The sequence below is a fragment of the Neofelis nebulosa genome, chromosome 1 (genome assembly GCF_028018385.1).
Source record: "Neofelis nebulosa isolate mNeoNeb1 chromosome 1, mNeoNeb1.pri, whole genome shotgun sequence".
In the NCBI taxonomy this organism is placed as follows: domain Eukaryota; kingdom Metazoa; phylum Chordata; class Mammalia; order Carnivora; family Felidae; genus Neofelis; species Neofelis nebulosa.
In genome coordinates this window covers 192,537,561-192,554,089 of record NC_080782.1, presented here as the reverse complement: position 1 = coordinate 192,554,089, position 16,529 = coordinate 192,537,561, and the positions used below count along the sequence as shown (strand labels likewise).

Sequence of the window (16,529 nt, the reverse complement as noted above, 5' to 3'; positions counted from 1 at the left end):
AGGGCTTGAACTCACAAACCGTGAGATCATGACCTGAGCCGAAGTCAGGCAATTAACTGACTGAGCCACTCAGGTGCCCCATAAGCCAACTTTTATGTATATATTCTTATACCTACTGTTCTGAAGAGAGATCCCATATCTTTCATCAAATTCAAGAGATGTTAAACCAAATAGTCCCAAACCACAAAACAGAACAATTACTGCCCATTGTAGAAGACATGGTTGAATCTGGAAATCATTTAACAATCTGCACATATATGGTGATTTACGTTTTTCCAGAAGTCTAAGTTAGATATGGAAAATATGGATAGATTGATTCATGCAGGAAGTTTTGCCATGCCCTATTATCAAGACCAAGAGGGCAAAAAAACTGAGGTTGCTGGTAAGAGTATAGGTGAAAAGAATCCATAACAATCTCTAAGTTGGGTAGAAAATAAAGTAAAAAAGGTCAGAGAGTAAAAATGTAGAGGGTAGTGGGGAATGAAGTACTGATAAAGTCAAAGGCCAAGTAAAGTAAAGCTATCATCAGACTATGAGCTTTTTATAAACTTAGGAATTCAGAGTTGGAGCTGTGCTTGATCCAAGATGGGTCTTGGAAATAACCACCATGAATGTGGAAGTAAAGTTTACTAGATACAAGGTGCCAAGATAGGTATAGTGTATGGGACCATTCTCATGGATACTGAAGTCACTCATGAATGGGACAAGACTCAGAGACAGAAAACACTGTGAACCAGATACTAAATTTTCAGTGAATGAAAGGCAATGACTGAACGGTAGCTAATAAAAGGGAGTACAACAGAATGATCTTGCCTCAAAAGAGCGGTAGTTTTTTGACTTGAGGATGGAGTAACATGGCCAAGAATAGTAGTGAAAGGTAAATCATTTTCAACTCTGAGCTATAGAGACTTTTGCCAAAAAGACAACTGTCCATTCAAAGGGTTATACGGTAAACTAATGCTCTCTAACAGAAATGTCCACTAACAAAGAATGAAGGGGACGTTCTTATATCTGTTAACTTATTTGCAATTTTGCAAAGCACTTTCGCATAAACTGTATAACTGATTATCAAAATAACTCTATAGGTAGATCTGAAGAGCTCAAAGCATCTTCCCAAGAGCCGGTAGCAGACCTTCTAATACATAGTCTTTGAACTCTTTCCATAATATTAGTGAGCCCATTTATTGTTTTGAAAACACAAGAACAGAAAAGAAAGATCACGTGTGTATGTTTGTATGCATGTGTGCACACTAGGCATTTCACATACACTGAATTGATTCTTCCACAGTCCTATGGGATATTTAAACTAAGGTCTAGTAAACTGCAGTCACATAGTTGGTAGGAGATGAAGATTTCAACCTTGTCTAAATGGTTCCAGATACTATGATTGGGTAATAAATATACTAATACAGAATGCAGTCAGGATAGCAAGAAAAAGATGAAACTCAAAAATACTATAAGAATGATCAAAATTCTACTGGAAAACAGAGAATTAAAGTATCTAAACTATATAATCTCTTTGCAAATATCCAGGTTTAAGTTTACTGTAAATGGTTTAAGAAGAATACAGAATTCAGACATTTAGAAGCATCCTGAACAAAATAAACAAACTAAAAAGAGGGTTAGTAGACTCATGGCAGGAGTGAATATAGAAAAGCTCTCACAAACTTTCTGACATTCACTTTAAAAAGCAGCAGCTAACAGCACTGAGCACCTACTATGGACTAGGCCCTATACTAAGTGACAGGCATTACCCTCCTGAATTCTCACAACAACCTTCTGAAGGAAATGTACTTACTCCAATTAAACAGAAAGAAATTGAGACAAAGGAAAGTTAAGAAACGTGGCCACGGTCATATAGGCACCAAGTGATAGAATCAGGACCCAAACTGGAGAATGAACTCGGTCATTCTGCCAAGACAACACATTAAATAAAGAGACTATCAATAACATTTTTATTAATCTTTACCACAATGCACACTACAATATTTACTTTGCTTTAACCACACATAATCAATGTGTGCTATACAATAAATTCCAGTTAAAAGAACTTGATTACTATAAACTTTTAAAAATAACCCCCAACTATATACTTTATTTCATCTAAATACCTATAAATGTTTTCTTTGTGGTAGTTAACATGTATGCTATAGGGGCTCTGTTCCTCCTGGGACTGTTCCTCCATAGAAGTGGCTAATTCATCTCTGAATCCATACCACAGGTCTTGTGTCCTGCCTTCCAAGTCCCACATGGGCCCAGACAAACAGGGTAACTAGAGTGGTTACAATAGAAAGTTTTGACTAATTTCTGTTTAACACACCAGGCACAGTGTGTAGGCATTGTTTCACTGGGTTACCCAGTTTAGCTCTTCCCACACCACATGTTACAACCTTCCAGTTACAACTCAATCCATGGAGCCAGGAATGAAAATGTACCTGTGGGGAAAGAACCATTTTGAACAGTGAAAGCAAACTCCATCAGAGTTAAATCTTAAGAAACTCTGATATTTTGTCAACACTTAAACCTATCATATTTTTTGTGAAGATGATAAATTCAAGCTATTCAAAAATTCTCAGCAAACTGCTATAATATTATGACCTGAGCAAGTCACTGAAAATCAAGGGATGGTGCTCACTGATAAAATCAGGTCTACAAGACAATGTTTTTAGGTAACCTCTCATTTTAAAAGCTGACAAGAGCACCTTCTCTTTCAACAACCATTACACCTCAATGTAGTGTAGCAGAATCTTGTGCTTATGCTGTTCCTTCTACATATTTCACAGTTAATTGGGGCTGTGACTTGATTATAATCATGATTTTCACTGTTTCCCTCCCACTCAGTCAAGACCATGAAATACAGCTATTTGCCAATTATTTTCTGTGGAATGGCATCCAAGTATAAAGTATGACTTGTGAAGAAATGCCATCTTGCTGCACATGATTGATGGTCCATCATGTCTAACTATAATGCACCCTTCTCAGCTTATATCATGACTACAAAATAAACACCAGTTCAATAACAGCGATGATGATGATGATGATGATGATGACAAACCGTCTTCTTCTGTGTCATGAGCCCCAATAAAGAACAGAAAAGTTGCCGAGTTCTTCCCCAGTCAAGTTACAACCCTGACTCAGTCTCTGCATATCACTGATGTCATCCAACTATAAAGCAAAACATCTGTTGCCTTCTAACACCTGTGATAGTAACTGTTCAACCCTGCAAGACACTGATATTTTATCATGTCCAATGTCCAATATCCAAATGCTATATCCAGTGACACTTGATGAACTGATTCTGCCAAAGACCTTTTGCTGTCTTTCCAAGCACAATATTTGTCATTAAGACTGTGATAGTTTTTTATGCTGACTACACTAGAATTAAATAAAAGAAAAAAAGTTGTGATAGTTTTACAGATCTTTTGACAAGAGTATCAAATATATGTTACACTTGTGTTTTTAATGAGAAATTAAACTCAATGATACCTTAATCATCTCTTCTCATTAGCAACAACATTCATCAAAGTAACTAAGGAAACTACATTTCATACCCATTTTGTGTGCACTGCAAATGGATCTGACCTTGCTCTCTAAGGATAGACAGTGGTTCTTAAGAAAAACTCTTGATCCTATCCACCACTGCCCTTGCCACCTCCATCCACCTCCCACCCTACCCCCACCTCCCAACACACACTTCTTGAGTATAGAATACAGAGGTAGGATGCAAGCATGGGATTTTTAAAGTTCCCTAGGTAATTCCAATGTGCAGCCAGGATTAAGAATCACTGGGCTTTACCATATAAACAGCAATAATCACATCTTTGCCACAGTAATGGAGTAATTTGAGAAATAAAATGAAAATCCTGGATTTTATTTAATGACTAGCATAATTCACTAATTGTGAATGAGAAACCATATAGGTCCCGTTGATTCTGGCAGATACCTTATAACCACAAGGGAGAATGAGGCAGAGTAAAGATTCAAAAAAGAAAGAAGGTTCTTTTGGCAAAATGAATTGGTAAGTCAAGTCTGGCCTGAAAGTACCGTATATATATCTCCAGACTTGATCAATAAGCCTCGCTTCAATGGGGCAGCCATGTACGTGAATCACTCAGATCTCTGACAACCTGCTCCAGGGAGCACAGCTGAGTGACAGCCTCAGATGATGTCCCTTTGGCTCCATGAGGCCATTCTTCCCCAAGGATGCTTCCAGCCTGTGTCTAAGCATGAAGAAGGTATAATACTGGGCCCTCCTGCCCAATCTGGGGCTCCTCCAAAGGCAACCTCAGCTTGAGGACACCCCAATGCCTGTCTGAAACTCTCAGAACTGCACTTCAATCTAGACACTTCCTACTCTATCCTTCTTCCCTCTTTTCCTTTCACAGGGGTCAGACCTATATATGTGTGTTTGACAGTTCTCTCTGCTCTTTCCCCTTTTATCCTCCACCGGAGTTTTCTCCCAATGAACCCTTTGCACATCTAATCCTGTCTTAGCAACTTCTTCTTGGAAGACCTGAACTAATAAAGATGGATTTTCTACACTTTTGACCAAAAGCTCTCTCACTATATTAAGCAGAATATGGATTCAGCTGCTATAATGAAAGCCAAAGTAATAGGGGCTTAAACATAATAGTTCATTTCTCTCAGGTAAGTATCTATTTTACTGTAAGGAGCTGATATGGCAGTTCAATGTTATCAGGAACCAAGACTATTTCTATCTTGTAGCTTCTGCTTTTCTTAATATATGGCTTCCAATTTATGATCACTATAATGACTTCTCCAGCTCCTGCCACCACACATGGACTCCAGGCAGCAAGCTGGGAGGGAAGAACAGGAGACAGAAGAGTACCCTCTCTTCCCTTTAACAGCATGATTCCAAAGCTGCACAAATCACTTTAATTCACAAGGCCATATCCTGCTGCAATGAAGGTAGGCAAATGAAGTCTTTAGCTGCATGGTCATGTCACCAACTAAAATTCTACTATCAAATGAAGTAGGGAAGAATGAGTATCAGGTGACATCTGGTAGTCTCCACCACAATCAGTTCTTTACTATGCTGGGTAAGCCAAAGCAGTTTCTCTGAGAGACCACAGGTTTTGTTTGAAAATTATTCAAACGCTTGAATGACTTCATGTTAATATTAGACCAAGATTTCAAAACAGACAACATCAAGGAATATGAATACATCTATTGCTTATTTTTTTATGCACTTTGGGGATATTCATTGCCTTTTCTATTGTCATGAACAACTTTTAAAAAGATAATAATTATTAAAAATATACTAGGATTTTGTGATAATCATAGCCACTCTTATATTTTAAATGTATAAAATGTAAATCAACTTTTCTCCTGGAACTACAAAATCGTTTAGCCCCACAAAAGCACTCAACCACAAAATCAAGATCTACCGATAATTTATGGGCCACATTTTGCAAAACAGTGGTATAAAAATACAATTTCAAGTGTAGAGATATATATTTAGAAAGAAAAAAGAAAAGTTAAAAAAAAAAGTATCTTCAAACAAAAAGAGTACCTGGAATTGACATCTCCATGTCCTAGCTGCCCGTGCTGCCCATATCCAAATGTGTAGACATCTCCATTTTCCATTAAAACCACTGAAACCAATATACAGAGCTTTACGTTTTTTCATCATATGCAGTTTATATTTTTATCACAATACTGAAAGCAGTATAATATTCACTAAAATAGAAAGCTATTAAAAATGGGTAATTGACATCAACTGATGAATAGATAAAGAATATGTGCTATACATATATAATGGAATATTACTCAGCCATAAAAAAGAATGAAATCTTGCCATTTGCAACAACGTGGATGGAGCTAAAGAGTATAATGCTAAGCGAAATAAGTCAGTCAGAGAAAGACAAATACCATATGATTTCACTCACATGTGGAATTTAAGAAACAAATGAACAAAGGGAAATGAGAGAGAGAAATCAAGAAACAGACTCTTAACTCCAGAGAACAAACTGATGGCTACCAGAGGAGAGGTGGGTGGAAGGATGGGTGAAATAGGTGATGGGGGTTAAGAGGTGCACTTGTCATACGAACACCACGTGATTAAAGTAAAAACTTTAAAAAAATGGATAACTGAATCACAATTTATATTTAATAAGATAACATAATTGTAGTTCTGTAAAATATTTTTGTAGGTTATAAAAATGCATAATGTTTTTCTTAAAACATTTAAAATTTTTATAAAGGCCCTTTAATAACATTAATATTTAATAAGGAATAGGTTTGGACCAACTGTAAAACCTTTTTAATAATGAGTAGAAAATTCCACAGAAAATATTGTTCTCTTACATCTAGGATGATTATAGGTAGCAGATGAGTTTGAGCTTTGTACAATCATGCACAACATCAATGAAATGTCAGACCTTTAATATCTGTCAATGCCTTATCAAATAAGGAAATATATTTAGTACCAAAGAAATAATTTAACATTTTTTATTTTTATTAAGGTTGAATAGTACAATCTAGGCAATACAGGTCACATGTCAATAATTTACTAAGAACTTAATGATTTTCTACATTTTAAAAAAATAAAGAAATTTGTTGATACACATTTTTCATCGAACAGTAACAAAACATGGGATTAGGTTATAAAAAACAGGCTCCTAGAGTCCAGAGAGATTTTAGAGATTATTTCATCTTCAGGAGTTTCATTAATTGAATTGTAACACAAGTCCATCAGAAGACAGATTTTAAAAGAGAGTCTGTAATAAATACAAAGTTTTTATAGATTTGAGAGAAACTGCCAAACTACTGCTTTTAACACACACTTAATAGACTACATTTGTCAAAACTAAGCAAATAAGTTACTTAGCACAATTGTAAAAATGCATTTATACCCTAAAGTTCCAGCTGCTACCTGAATGATGAAATCCACAGCTGACTTGTACCGCCCGGAGCTCACAGTCAAATCGCACGGAGCCTGGAGGATATGTTGTGATTTTGCTTGCATCCTTTTCTCCTCGTTCTCCACTTCCATCTGTAAGTGTTATAATTTGTAATTAAGCCATTATTCATCTTCAAAATAAGATTTTAAATCAGTTTACTATGGAAGAACAAGAGAAAAATGTTAAGAGAAACAAGCAAGAAGAATCTGCAGCTGTTAGAAGGGATAGATCAAGAATCTACCTGCAAAGAAGCAATTTTGAAAAGATATACTACATACTTCTGTTTGCAAATATCACTAAATCAATAAAAACAGAGATAAGATCTAGTTATGGATAAAACCTATTAAGCTAGTCAGTTATGCAATGTAAATGGGTCATAAAATTACACACATAACAAAATTCTAAATAGTTTACATGGGAAATTTTAGTTTGCTTAAAAATAACTGCATGCAAAGTCATTTAACAATTATTTTAAACAGTGATAGTGTTAGTACTAGCCATTTAAAAAAATATTCCTAGTCAACTTGCAAATGACTTATATTTCCCAAACATCTTAGAAGGCTAACCTGTCCATCAGTACTGCTACAGACTCAATTGAACTTTAAAAAATTTATAAAGACCAACAAGCTTTATCTAATGGCTGACTCTTATTCATCTTTCCTGCCCCACTTTGCCCCTCAGCCATTCTACTTTGTGGTCTTCTTCTGGCCCCCAATGCCACTCTCACCCAAACCTTTCTGTTTCATTTCTTCTTTCCTCCTCCCTCCTTTATATAATTTCCTCCCCTAAACTTGCTTCAGGCCTTCTTCTCTCCACCTAGTTTTTACATTTGACTTTGAATATTCTGGCATTCTGACCATAAAATAAAAACCACATTCCAGAATATAAAACTTTAGTTTGGAATGTGTAAATAAGGGAGGCAATTCTGTTTTTCCTAATCTAAGACTACACATCACTAAAATATGACCTCTATATCATCAAGATTCAAATTCCTTGTACACGGAATACATCTAGTTCTGGAAGGAATTTCAAAAGGCTGATTAGTCTAAACCACTCTCTTGTGGTATAGCAACATTAAACAAGTGTGTATAATATGCAGATACACATGTGGATCCACAGACACACATTTTTAACTAAATCTGAATTTTTATTGACCACTTTAAAATGCCAGACAGAATAACATCAAACCATTTTATGTTCAATGTTATCCTTTCTTTTTAATCTAATATTTCTAACTTTTAGTAATAATCCAGTTAAGACAAGATTAGCCTAAATTATGACTTCTCTTTTTATAACTAAACAACTTTCTATCATTTCAAAAAGCTTTAAACTCTTTATAACACTAGGACAGTAAAACCTCACTAATTCGGAATAACACAGAATGGGTTGGCTCAGATGACTTACTAAAAAGGTCTTAATCATAGAATATTTGGGTAAAAATTCAGTTTTAATACTTTCAAGCAGTACAGATTATGGATGAAACTAAAGGCTACAATAAATAAAATGTGGTTACCTACATTATAATTCAAAATAGGCCTATATTACATAAAAATGTACCATAAACATAAAAGTCCTTTAACATACAAGAATTAATTGCTGGACCCAGAGGCTGAAGGCACGCTGAAGGAATCCTTCATTTCTTGAGCCCTTGGTTTGAAAAGCTAGTGATTTTAGACAGGTTTCCCCTTATAAGTATGACCCTGAAAATTCAGAGGAAGAAATTATTTTGAATTTTTTACTCAAAGAAGATAACAAATACTGCATCTGAAGTATAATAAATTCTGAATTAGTGAGAGGTTTTACTATAATAGGATAAAGAATGTGATTCCTCTTTTGCTAAATTATCTAATGTGGGTTTGCCAAATCAAATCTGCAAGAATGAATGGGCTAAAAAGAAAAAAAAAAAAAAAACCCACAACATTTTGTTTCACTCTGTCCAAAATGGAATACAATCTTAGTTCAGAGACTCCTCATCTTGGAAAGACAGGGCCTAAACAAAAGGAGTAAGTATCTTCTAAAAACCAATTTAAATAAGATAACAGATGTATAGAAATTTCACTGCTTTATCTCAATTGGTTAAAAATATCTAATTATTAAAACCAAATCTAATTTAATAGAGAAAACAAACTGTGTTCATATGATTTTGCCAGACTTAACTAAATTCAATATTACAAGTGTCATTCTACTTTATATAGATGTATTGATGCTTAATTAGAAGATTCTACCTTTGAGTTTAGCATTTTGCCCTCTCCCTGGAGTCAGAGATTAATATAGACACAAATTCCACTATAGACACATAGCATCAGGGAAGGAGGGGAAAAAAAGCCTAGTAATTTACTGATTAAAATCACAGTGATTAAAAGAATAGTAGTTGTTATTTAAAGGTAAAAAAAATACCAGAAACATTTTGTTCAAGTTTATCTAAACAAACCTGTATCTAACTATTGAAAATAATCTCAATTATTACAGATGGTGAAAACATCACAAGTAAAAAAACAGAGATGAAGTTCTTGATCATTATCAGCAGTAGTGGCAGAATTTTTAAAATATATATCTGCATCTGGTATTTGATGTCAGTCAAAAAAATTAAATATGCTTCTAATAATTTAGAAATTTATAGGTTATCAAAGAAAAAAAAGGTACCTGATGAGTAGCCAAAAATTCAGTGTCAATTCAAGAATCAGCAAGTGAAATTCAGCAAGATTAATTCTGCTCAAGCCCCTTATTTAGTAAAGTGTTAATAAGCAGCAATAAAATTAATCTCACATTTGTAGGAAAAATAATTAGGTCTGAATATTCTTATAATTGGCCATTTAGGTAGAAGCATATCTGCATGTTCCCCTAATATGAGTGTGTTCATAGATATGTGATACTGAAACTATAATAGCTATAAAGTTTGGACAAGTATGTATCTAAAGTAATATATATATATATATATATATATACATGTATATGTATATATATATATACATGTATATGTATATATATATATATATATACACACACACACACACACACACACACACTCTACACTACGCATATTTGTGCACATACATAGAGAAAAGGAGATTCAGGAATTAAAGGACTTTAACTCTTAATTTTAATCTTTATTTAATCTCCACTTTTTTGGGTAATCTTAGAGCCATGCATATCACAAAATGTATCACAGAATACTGTGAGTACTTTGAGCAAAATCACTAAAATTAAACATCAAAGCAATTACCAACTACAATTTGCTATCTACTTGCTCTGTGCTTAAACACTGAAAATTTAAATAGCACAGTGGAGAAGTGCTTTTGGGCACTGAAGCCTAAGAGACTTCGACTGGAATCCTGGCTGTACTATTTGCTAGTATGAGGACAACAGGACACTGGGCCTTCTTTAAGTCTTAGCTTTCCCATCTATAAAAAAGCAATAATGATACATTACCTCACAAGGTCCTTATGAGGATTAAGTGAAATAATATATAAAAAGCACTCAATCAATATTTACTATTGTTGCTTTTTAAAAATCAATACAATAATCCAATGATATCAGTATTGTGACTCCATTTTACAGCTGGGAAAACCAAGGCTTAGAAGGATTAAGTAACCAGTCAAAAGTAATAAACAGTAGAGCAGTTTTGGAGTTTGATCGAAAATAAGGCTCATGTGTTTTACCACCACCAAATGGCTGACATCTTCAATCTTTTATAAAAATCAACTAATTAATTACATAATTAACAAATCTCAAATCTGTGCCTTTTGGATAATTCTAAAAGAGAAAGCAAAGAATTCAATTCAAAGAATTAAAGCTAGTATTCATGGAGGATTTCTAATGGCAAGGAATATATATGTATATACAAACATACATAAAATCAGAAATTATCAATCCTATTTTTAAATAAGGAAAACTAAAGCCAAAGCAATTATAAAATTTATGAACAGCCATATATCCTAATTAATGACAAATCTGGGATTAAAACTGAGGCCTGATTCAAAAGTTACAAGGGTTACACCATGCCTTTCTAAACAGAAAATAGGTGTAAAATACACACAGATGTTTATCAGCGAGCCTTCGGATTTTCACATTGGTCACTTCAAGCCAGATTTCAAGACTGATCTCCGGAACAATTCAGATGTTCCTAACTAGGAGTACTACAAAAAAATGTTTTTCTACGTAAGGGACTAAAGAGCTGAAACAAATGTTAATCCAGGTATCTGTTTGAAATACGATCATATAGAAACAAATTACTCTGTTTTATGGATCATATGTTAGACTTATTAGCATATAACAAGTCTTATATACTCTAGTTTGACTCTAGTCAAAGTTTCCCTGGAACAGGATGGATTCTGTAACCTTCTCTGAATTCCTTTCAATCAGGCAGAAGCTCTCCAATTTCCATCTTAGAACTCATTCCTGTTAACAATGAATCCACACTTGTTAACCTCCACACGCCCATAAAAAAGTCATAGTCTAGGCAATTTTACCTATTACCATCCTATAGTTTGTACCACCAATGTATTTAAAGGTAAGATAGGACACACCAATTAATATAGTGAATTTCTCCGTGGAAGACAAACAGGGTAAGGAAAAAGAGAAAAATATACGTATTAAAAGACTGTGACTGTGGTTCTATATAGCAAGAGTAAAAGCAGTGTATGGTGAGGTGATTAAATGACAGGGACAGTGGGACTAATGGCACAAAGGAAGGGAGGATTTGTGGGTGTACAGGAATTAGTGGTAAATCAATACTCTACATAAAACAGCACCATTTGATATTACTTACTTACACTTTAAATTCATTTTGGTGGTAAAGAGATGAAACTGTTTCAGTTATAAAACCATAAAACCTGATAAAAAACATATATGCATACACACAACTGGCTGTATACTGTAATACTACAAGTAGATCCTTCTGAAGAGGTTGCTACAAATACGCAGTCTGGTTATAAAATAAACCTGCAGCAGTTAAGATGGAACTATTGTTGAGTAATTTGTATAGTTAATCAATGAGACATTGTAATAAGTCTGTTTTGAATTTGTAACCCTAGTCTTCATTTGGCATTTCATCTTCAAATTCTGCAAAATAAAGATGTTTGGCCATAAGATAGCAACATGGAGCTGAAAAAGTTTTAAACTGTTTCATGAAATGTGAACATTTAACTTCAGGTAAAGTGCTGGAAAAATTGCACTTTCCAATAACTGGGGGTTAAAAAAAAAAAAAAAAGACACGGAGAAAATCCATTCCAATAGTGGTGTAGTATAAAATATGAGATCAGAGATTCTGGCAATAAGATAGTTTACATAGTAAGTACATGGTAAATAGTGTTCCATTGATGTAAATATTTATGGCATTATTAGAGCACTCAGTAAATAAAACAATCACAAATTTTACTATGGTTAATCACATTAGATTTAAAATATTCTCAATTTTAATTTCTGTAGAATGTATCTTAAATAGTACTCTACCTGTGCTTTGGCTAACAACAGGGGTTTTGTTTGTTTTGTTTGGTGGTTTTGCTTTGAGTGGCAAACTGATAAACCAAGAGAGGCAAATGTAAATAAAGTGAATTATAATATATTGCATGTGAAAGTTTAAAAATAAAATTAGTCTATAATTGTTTTGTAGCAAAGGAAAAAACGAGACACAAAACAGAGTAATTTGTCTATATGGATCACATGTTTTTAAAACTTTCTCTTCTATTTTGCAGGGTATATCTTGGGCATTTAAGAAAACAGCAACTATTAGTTATACTTGTCACATGCCATGATTCAAGGCAGAATTTATATATAAATTTATAAAGTCTCTGCATTAAATTCTTTCTTGACCTTGTAGTTTAAAACACCCATAGCTGTAGTTTAAACAAAAATAAGCTTTTAAAAAAAATATTTCTAATTAATGCAGAATGATGAGCTCTCAAAGAATTACACAGAAATAGATTCCTAGTCACTCACAGACTTGTTTATTAGACTTCTGACAGTTTTCAAGGACTAGAACAGGCCTTAACTCACTCTTTGCTTACATGTATCACCATTTTTGTGTGCATTGTAAATATAAACTTTAATGTTAAAACAATGGAAAAGCTTAATAGCAGTCAACTCTCTATCACTTTATACACTAAATTTAGTAATTTTGTTAATTCTAAAGCACACTGCATTTTTAAGAAAAGGACTATAAAATGTCAGATAGCAGTCATCTAAGAGCAGATAATAAAAGATAAAAAATAGAAAGAAATCATTATTTTTCCACTTTCCCTTAACTTTATGAAATTTGAAAAGAAATGGGAAAGAAAAAGATACACCATAAAATGTCTTCTTTATTAAAGTTAACAAATAAAAAGAAATAAGATTGACAGTCACTGACAAACAGTACAACTTTCAGCATGTTCTTTCTCCTCAGGCTATATAATGATAGAAGCAAAGTAGAAGAATTAGGTTTGTGCATTTTCCCAGAGACAAAATTCAAATGAGTGGAGGAAACGGGGGAAGTATCCCACCTAATTGATAAGGAAGACCAAATACCTTTGTGCTTGTCCCGTTTATGCTTTAGCTGAGCTGGATGGGATCTGAGTCTGGCTAGAGCCTGTTCTCGATGGTTCATAAAAATAGGACCAGCAAATACAAGGGGGCCTGAGGAGAAACATTTTGTATGTGCATAGAAAAGCTCACAAAATGAAAACACTACAATGAACAAAAATAATTCAAAGTAAAAGTATGGAAATTTATTCTTTACTGTTTTAGACATTATACTTGTCTCCCAATTCCCCCACGTTAACTTCCTCCACCCCCAATAATAACCTATTCACCATTCCACAGACAAGTTTTAACATCTGAAATACAGTTGATAAAGTATAATTTCTTTATCATGTAGCTCCTAAGTCTCAAGTATATAATCAGAAAGTTCAATTAAAATAAATCAAATTATCTTATAAATACTTTTAATATCATATATATTCAAACTTAGTAAACCAAACATTCATTGAAAACAAACATTTCTCCAATTAAAATACAAAACCAACTAATTTTTAAAAGATTAAATTTTAACAGTCTTCAAGATTTAAAATCCACATCAGTCTTCCTACAAAACCAAGATAAATGTTATCGACTTAATACATTCTGTCATAGAGGTAAGAAATCAAGAAAGCAAAAAACAAAGCCAAACCAAAAATTAGTATGATCTGATACGTACATATACACATACGGACACACATTTGTGTGTGTGCGTGTGTGTGTGCGTGTGTGTGTGTGTATAAAATCACTACTTTATGAAGTCAGCATTATAGAAGATATATATAATCTTCTAAAAAGAATAAATCTAACTATATGTGACTTCTGTTAACCACATACACAAATCAGAAACAAGGATAAGCTGAGCTTCATATTGATGCTGAAGAGGGGAAGCTAACCCAAGTAACATTTTGGAACACTAACGATTCTCTGATAAAGTAATTTCTTTCTGAAGTTCCACTATGTACACAAATACACATATACAAATGCACATTCATACAGATTATAGTTATTTCTACTTATATCCAAGAAAACCAGTAGCAAAATTAATTTTAATAAAATTTAAAATCTGTTTTTCCTTATTATCATTTAGCTTGTAAAGAATGGAAAACTTTAAATTATATCTTAAAATTTTAGTTCTTATAGAACTACATATTCTTTGAGTTTGAGCAACATCAAAAATGCCTGCAAATTCCAAAATACTCTACATTTGACCGTTAAGAAGTTACCAGTATATGAAAAAGGAACTGACAGTATATAAGCACTGAATGTTTTTAATTAAAGCCAGTTTTTTCTTGATTCTCTATATCTCTTCAGCTATAATTATTTTTTCTAGCAACGGAACAATATAAAACTATTGCCCTATTATAAAATGCGACACCAAAGCACCCTTCATCAAATATTAAAAAATGGGTAGGAAAAATAAATTTTAATTATGTCTCAAGATACAGATAAAAATGCAAGCAGCACCAATTCTATGAAAAACCAAGAATAACATATTCTATGATCACTATAGGTAGAAATATGCTAATTTAAAGTTAATAGAAAAATTAAATATTATTTTCTAGTAATGCAGTAGCAATTATTTTTAAGCTAAGATTATACAAATATGAACAAAATGTCTTATTTCTTCAACATGCATTCATTTTCAATTAATTTACTAAAGCAAAGAATATAAATCACTCTAAAAAGCATTAACACACTTTCCAACTACCCAAATGAATTATAAGTATCAAAATAACAGTAATATTAAGTTATATTACCTTTTTTTGAATTCTATGATTTGCTTGGGATATTTGTCTTCCCATAAAAATATTACATCCATAATATTCATAGTTTTTGAGCTTCTCACTAAATTCAATCTTTTTAGAATCTTTTCATATAAAAATTTAGAAGGCTCACAGGCAATCACACCAGAAAGTATACCATTTGAGCTCAATTTAAATCACTGTTTATAACACCAGACTACCAGGTTCTAAAATACTCTTATGTCCCATGGACTAAAATGATGTTTTGTATAACCATAGTTAAGTCATTCACTTATTTGCCATTTTTTTATCTTTAATGTAATAGATACCAGGTATCATGTATCATGAATATCATGACAAAGAGATCTCAGAATTCAGTCCATTAGGGAAGAAAGAAATAAAAACGAAGAATATGTTTGATAAAGGAAATCCATACACATCCTGAAGGATGAAAAGTGATCACTCAACTTGGATAAAAGAATGAGAAAAAGTTTGCCAGGAGAGAAGGAAGAGAGGACATTTCAGGCAAAAGAAACAGGATTTGTAAAAGCATTCAGAGATTAAACAATATTGTACAGTCATTAAAAACACACCTAGCTGAAATGGATGGAATATAGAGTTATGAAGCAGAAAATGGTGGGAAATGAGTTTGGAGATACATATAATAAAGTCTTTTTCTACCATGAAACTTTATTGTAAAGGTGATGAGAACTCCCTGAAATGTTTTCAATTAGTCAACAAAGACATACTAGTACTGAACAATTTCATGCACCACACTAAGTCCTGGGAACTCTTGGAAAAACAAGATACTATCTCTGCTTTAAGCAGGTAAGAGTTTATGCTCAGCTCAAGAAGAAATTATGACCGTGTGCTATGACAAAATTAAGCACACTGAAGGGGGTAGCCAGCAAACCTTAAGGATGGGCATGCAGGGAGCTTCAGGGTACAAGAAAATTATGCATAAGCTGACACCTAATAAAAGTAGTAGTAGTACTACTACAAAGGTCCATAGATGTGGGGGGGGGGGGGGGGACTGGGGGTAGGGAACAGAAAAAAGGAGTAAAGAGAGAGGCTTTATACATTTTAATTTAAAAAGGGACTTTCATATAACATTGAAAGATCAGCTAATATTGGATTTAATATGTCAAATCAAGAAAACTTAATAGTTTTAGGGGCTTAAAAATCAATAGCAACCCCAACTCAATTACTCTGAAATTAGACTAACTATAATAGATTTGTTTTTACATTCCAACTTGTAACTATAACAAACTAATTTTTCTTCCTTATCAAAATGGAATCTGTTTTATTCTACAGAAGCTGTGGGGGTTTTGTTAATAATAACCAAAGTTTTGTGATTAGCATCCCAATG

At 33.3% G+C, this 16,529-nt stretch overlaps 1 protein-coding gene across 17 annotated transcripts in view; it reads right to left on the bottom strand.

The window, feature by feature from the left end:
* MYCBP2 (MYC binding protein 2) overlaps positions 1-16,529 on the bottom strand; it is a 285,475-nt gene that overhangs the window by 178,857 nt on the left and 90,089 nt on the right. For 14 of the 17 annotated variants that reach the window (XM_058682354.1, XM_058682355.1, XM_058682342.1 and 11 more), the window contains exons 18-20: positions 13,428-13,535; positions 6,896-7,015; positions 5,534-5,615 (exon numbers count right to left, since the gene is read on the bottom strand). In XM_058682354.1, coding sequence (XP_058538337.1) covers positions 5,534-5,615; positions 6,896-7,015; positions 13,428-13,535 — 310 coding nt within the window. Of the gene's footprint in view, positions 1-5,533; positions 5,616-6,875; positions 7,016-8,507; positions 8,621-13,427; positions 13,536-16,529 lie in introns of those variants that run through there. The other 3 variants (XM_058682357.1, XM_058682356.1, XM_058682348.1) reach the window with 3 other exon arrangements.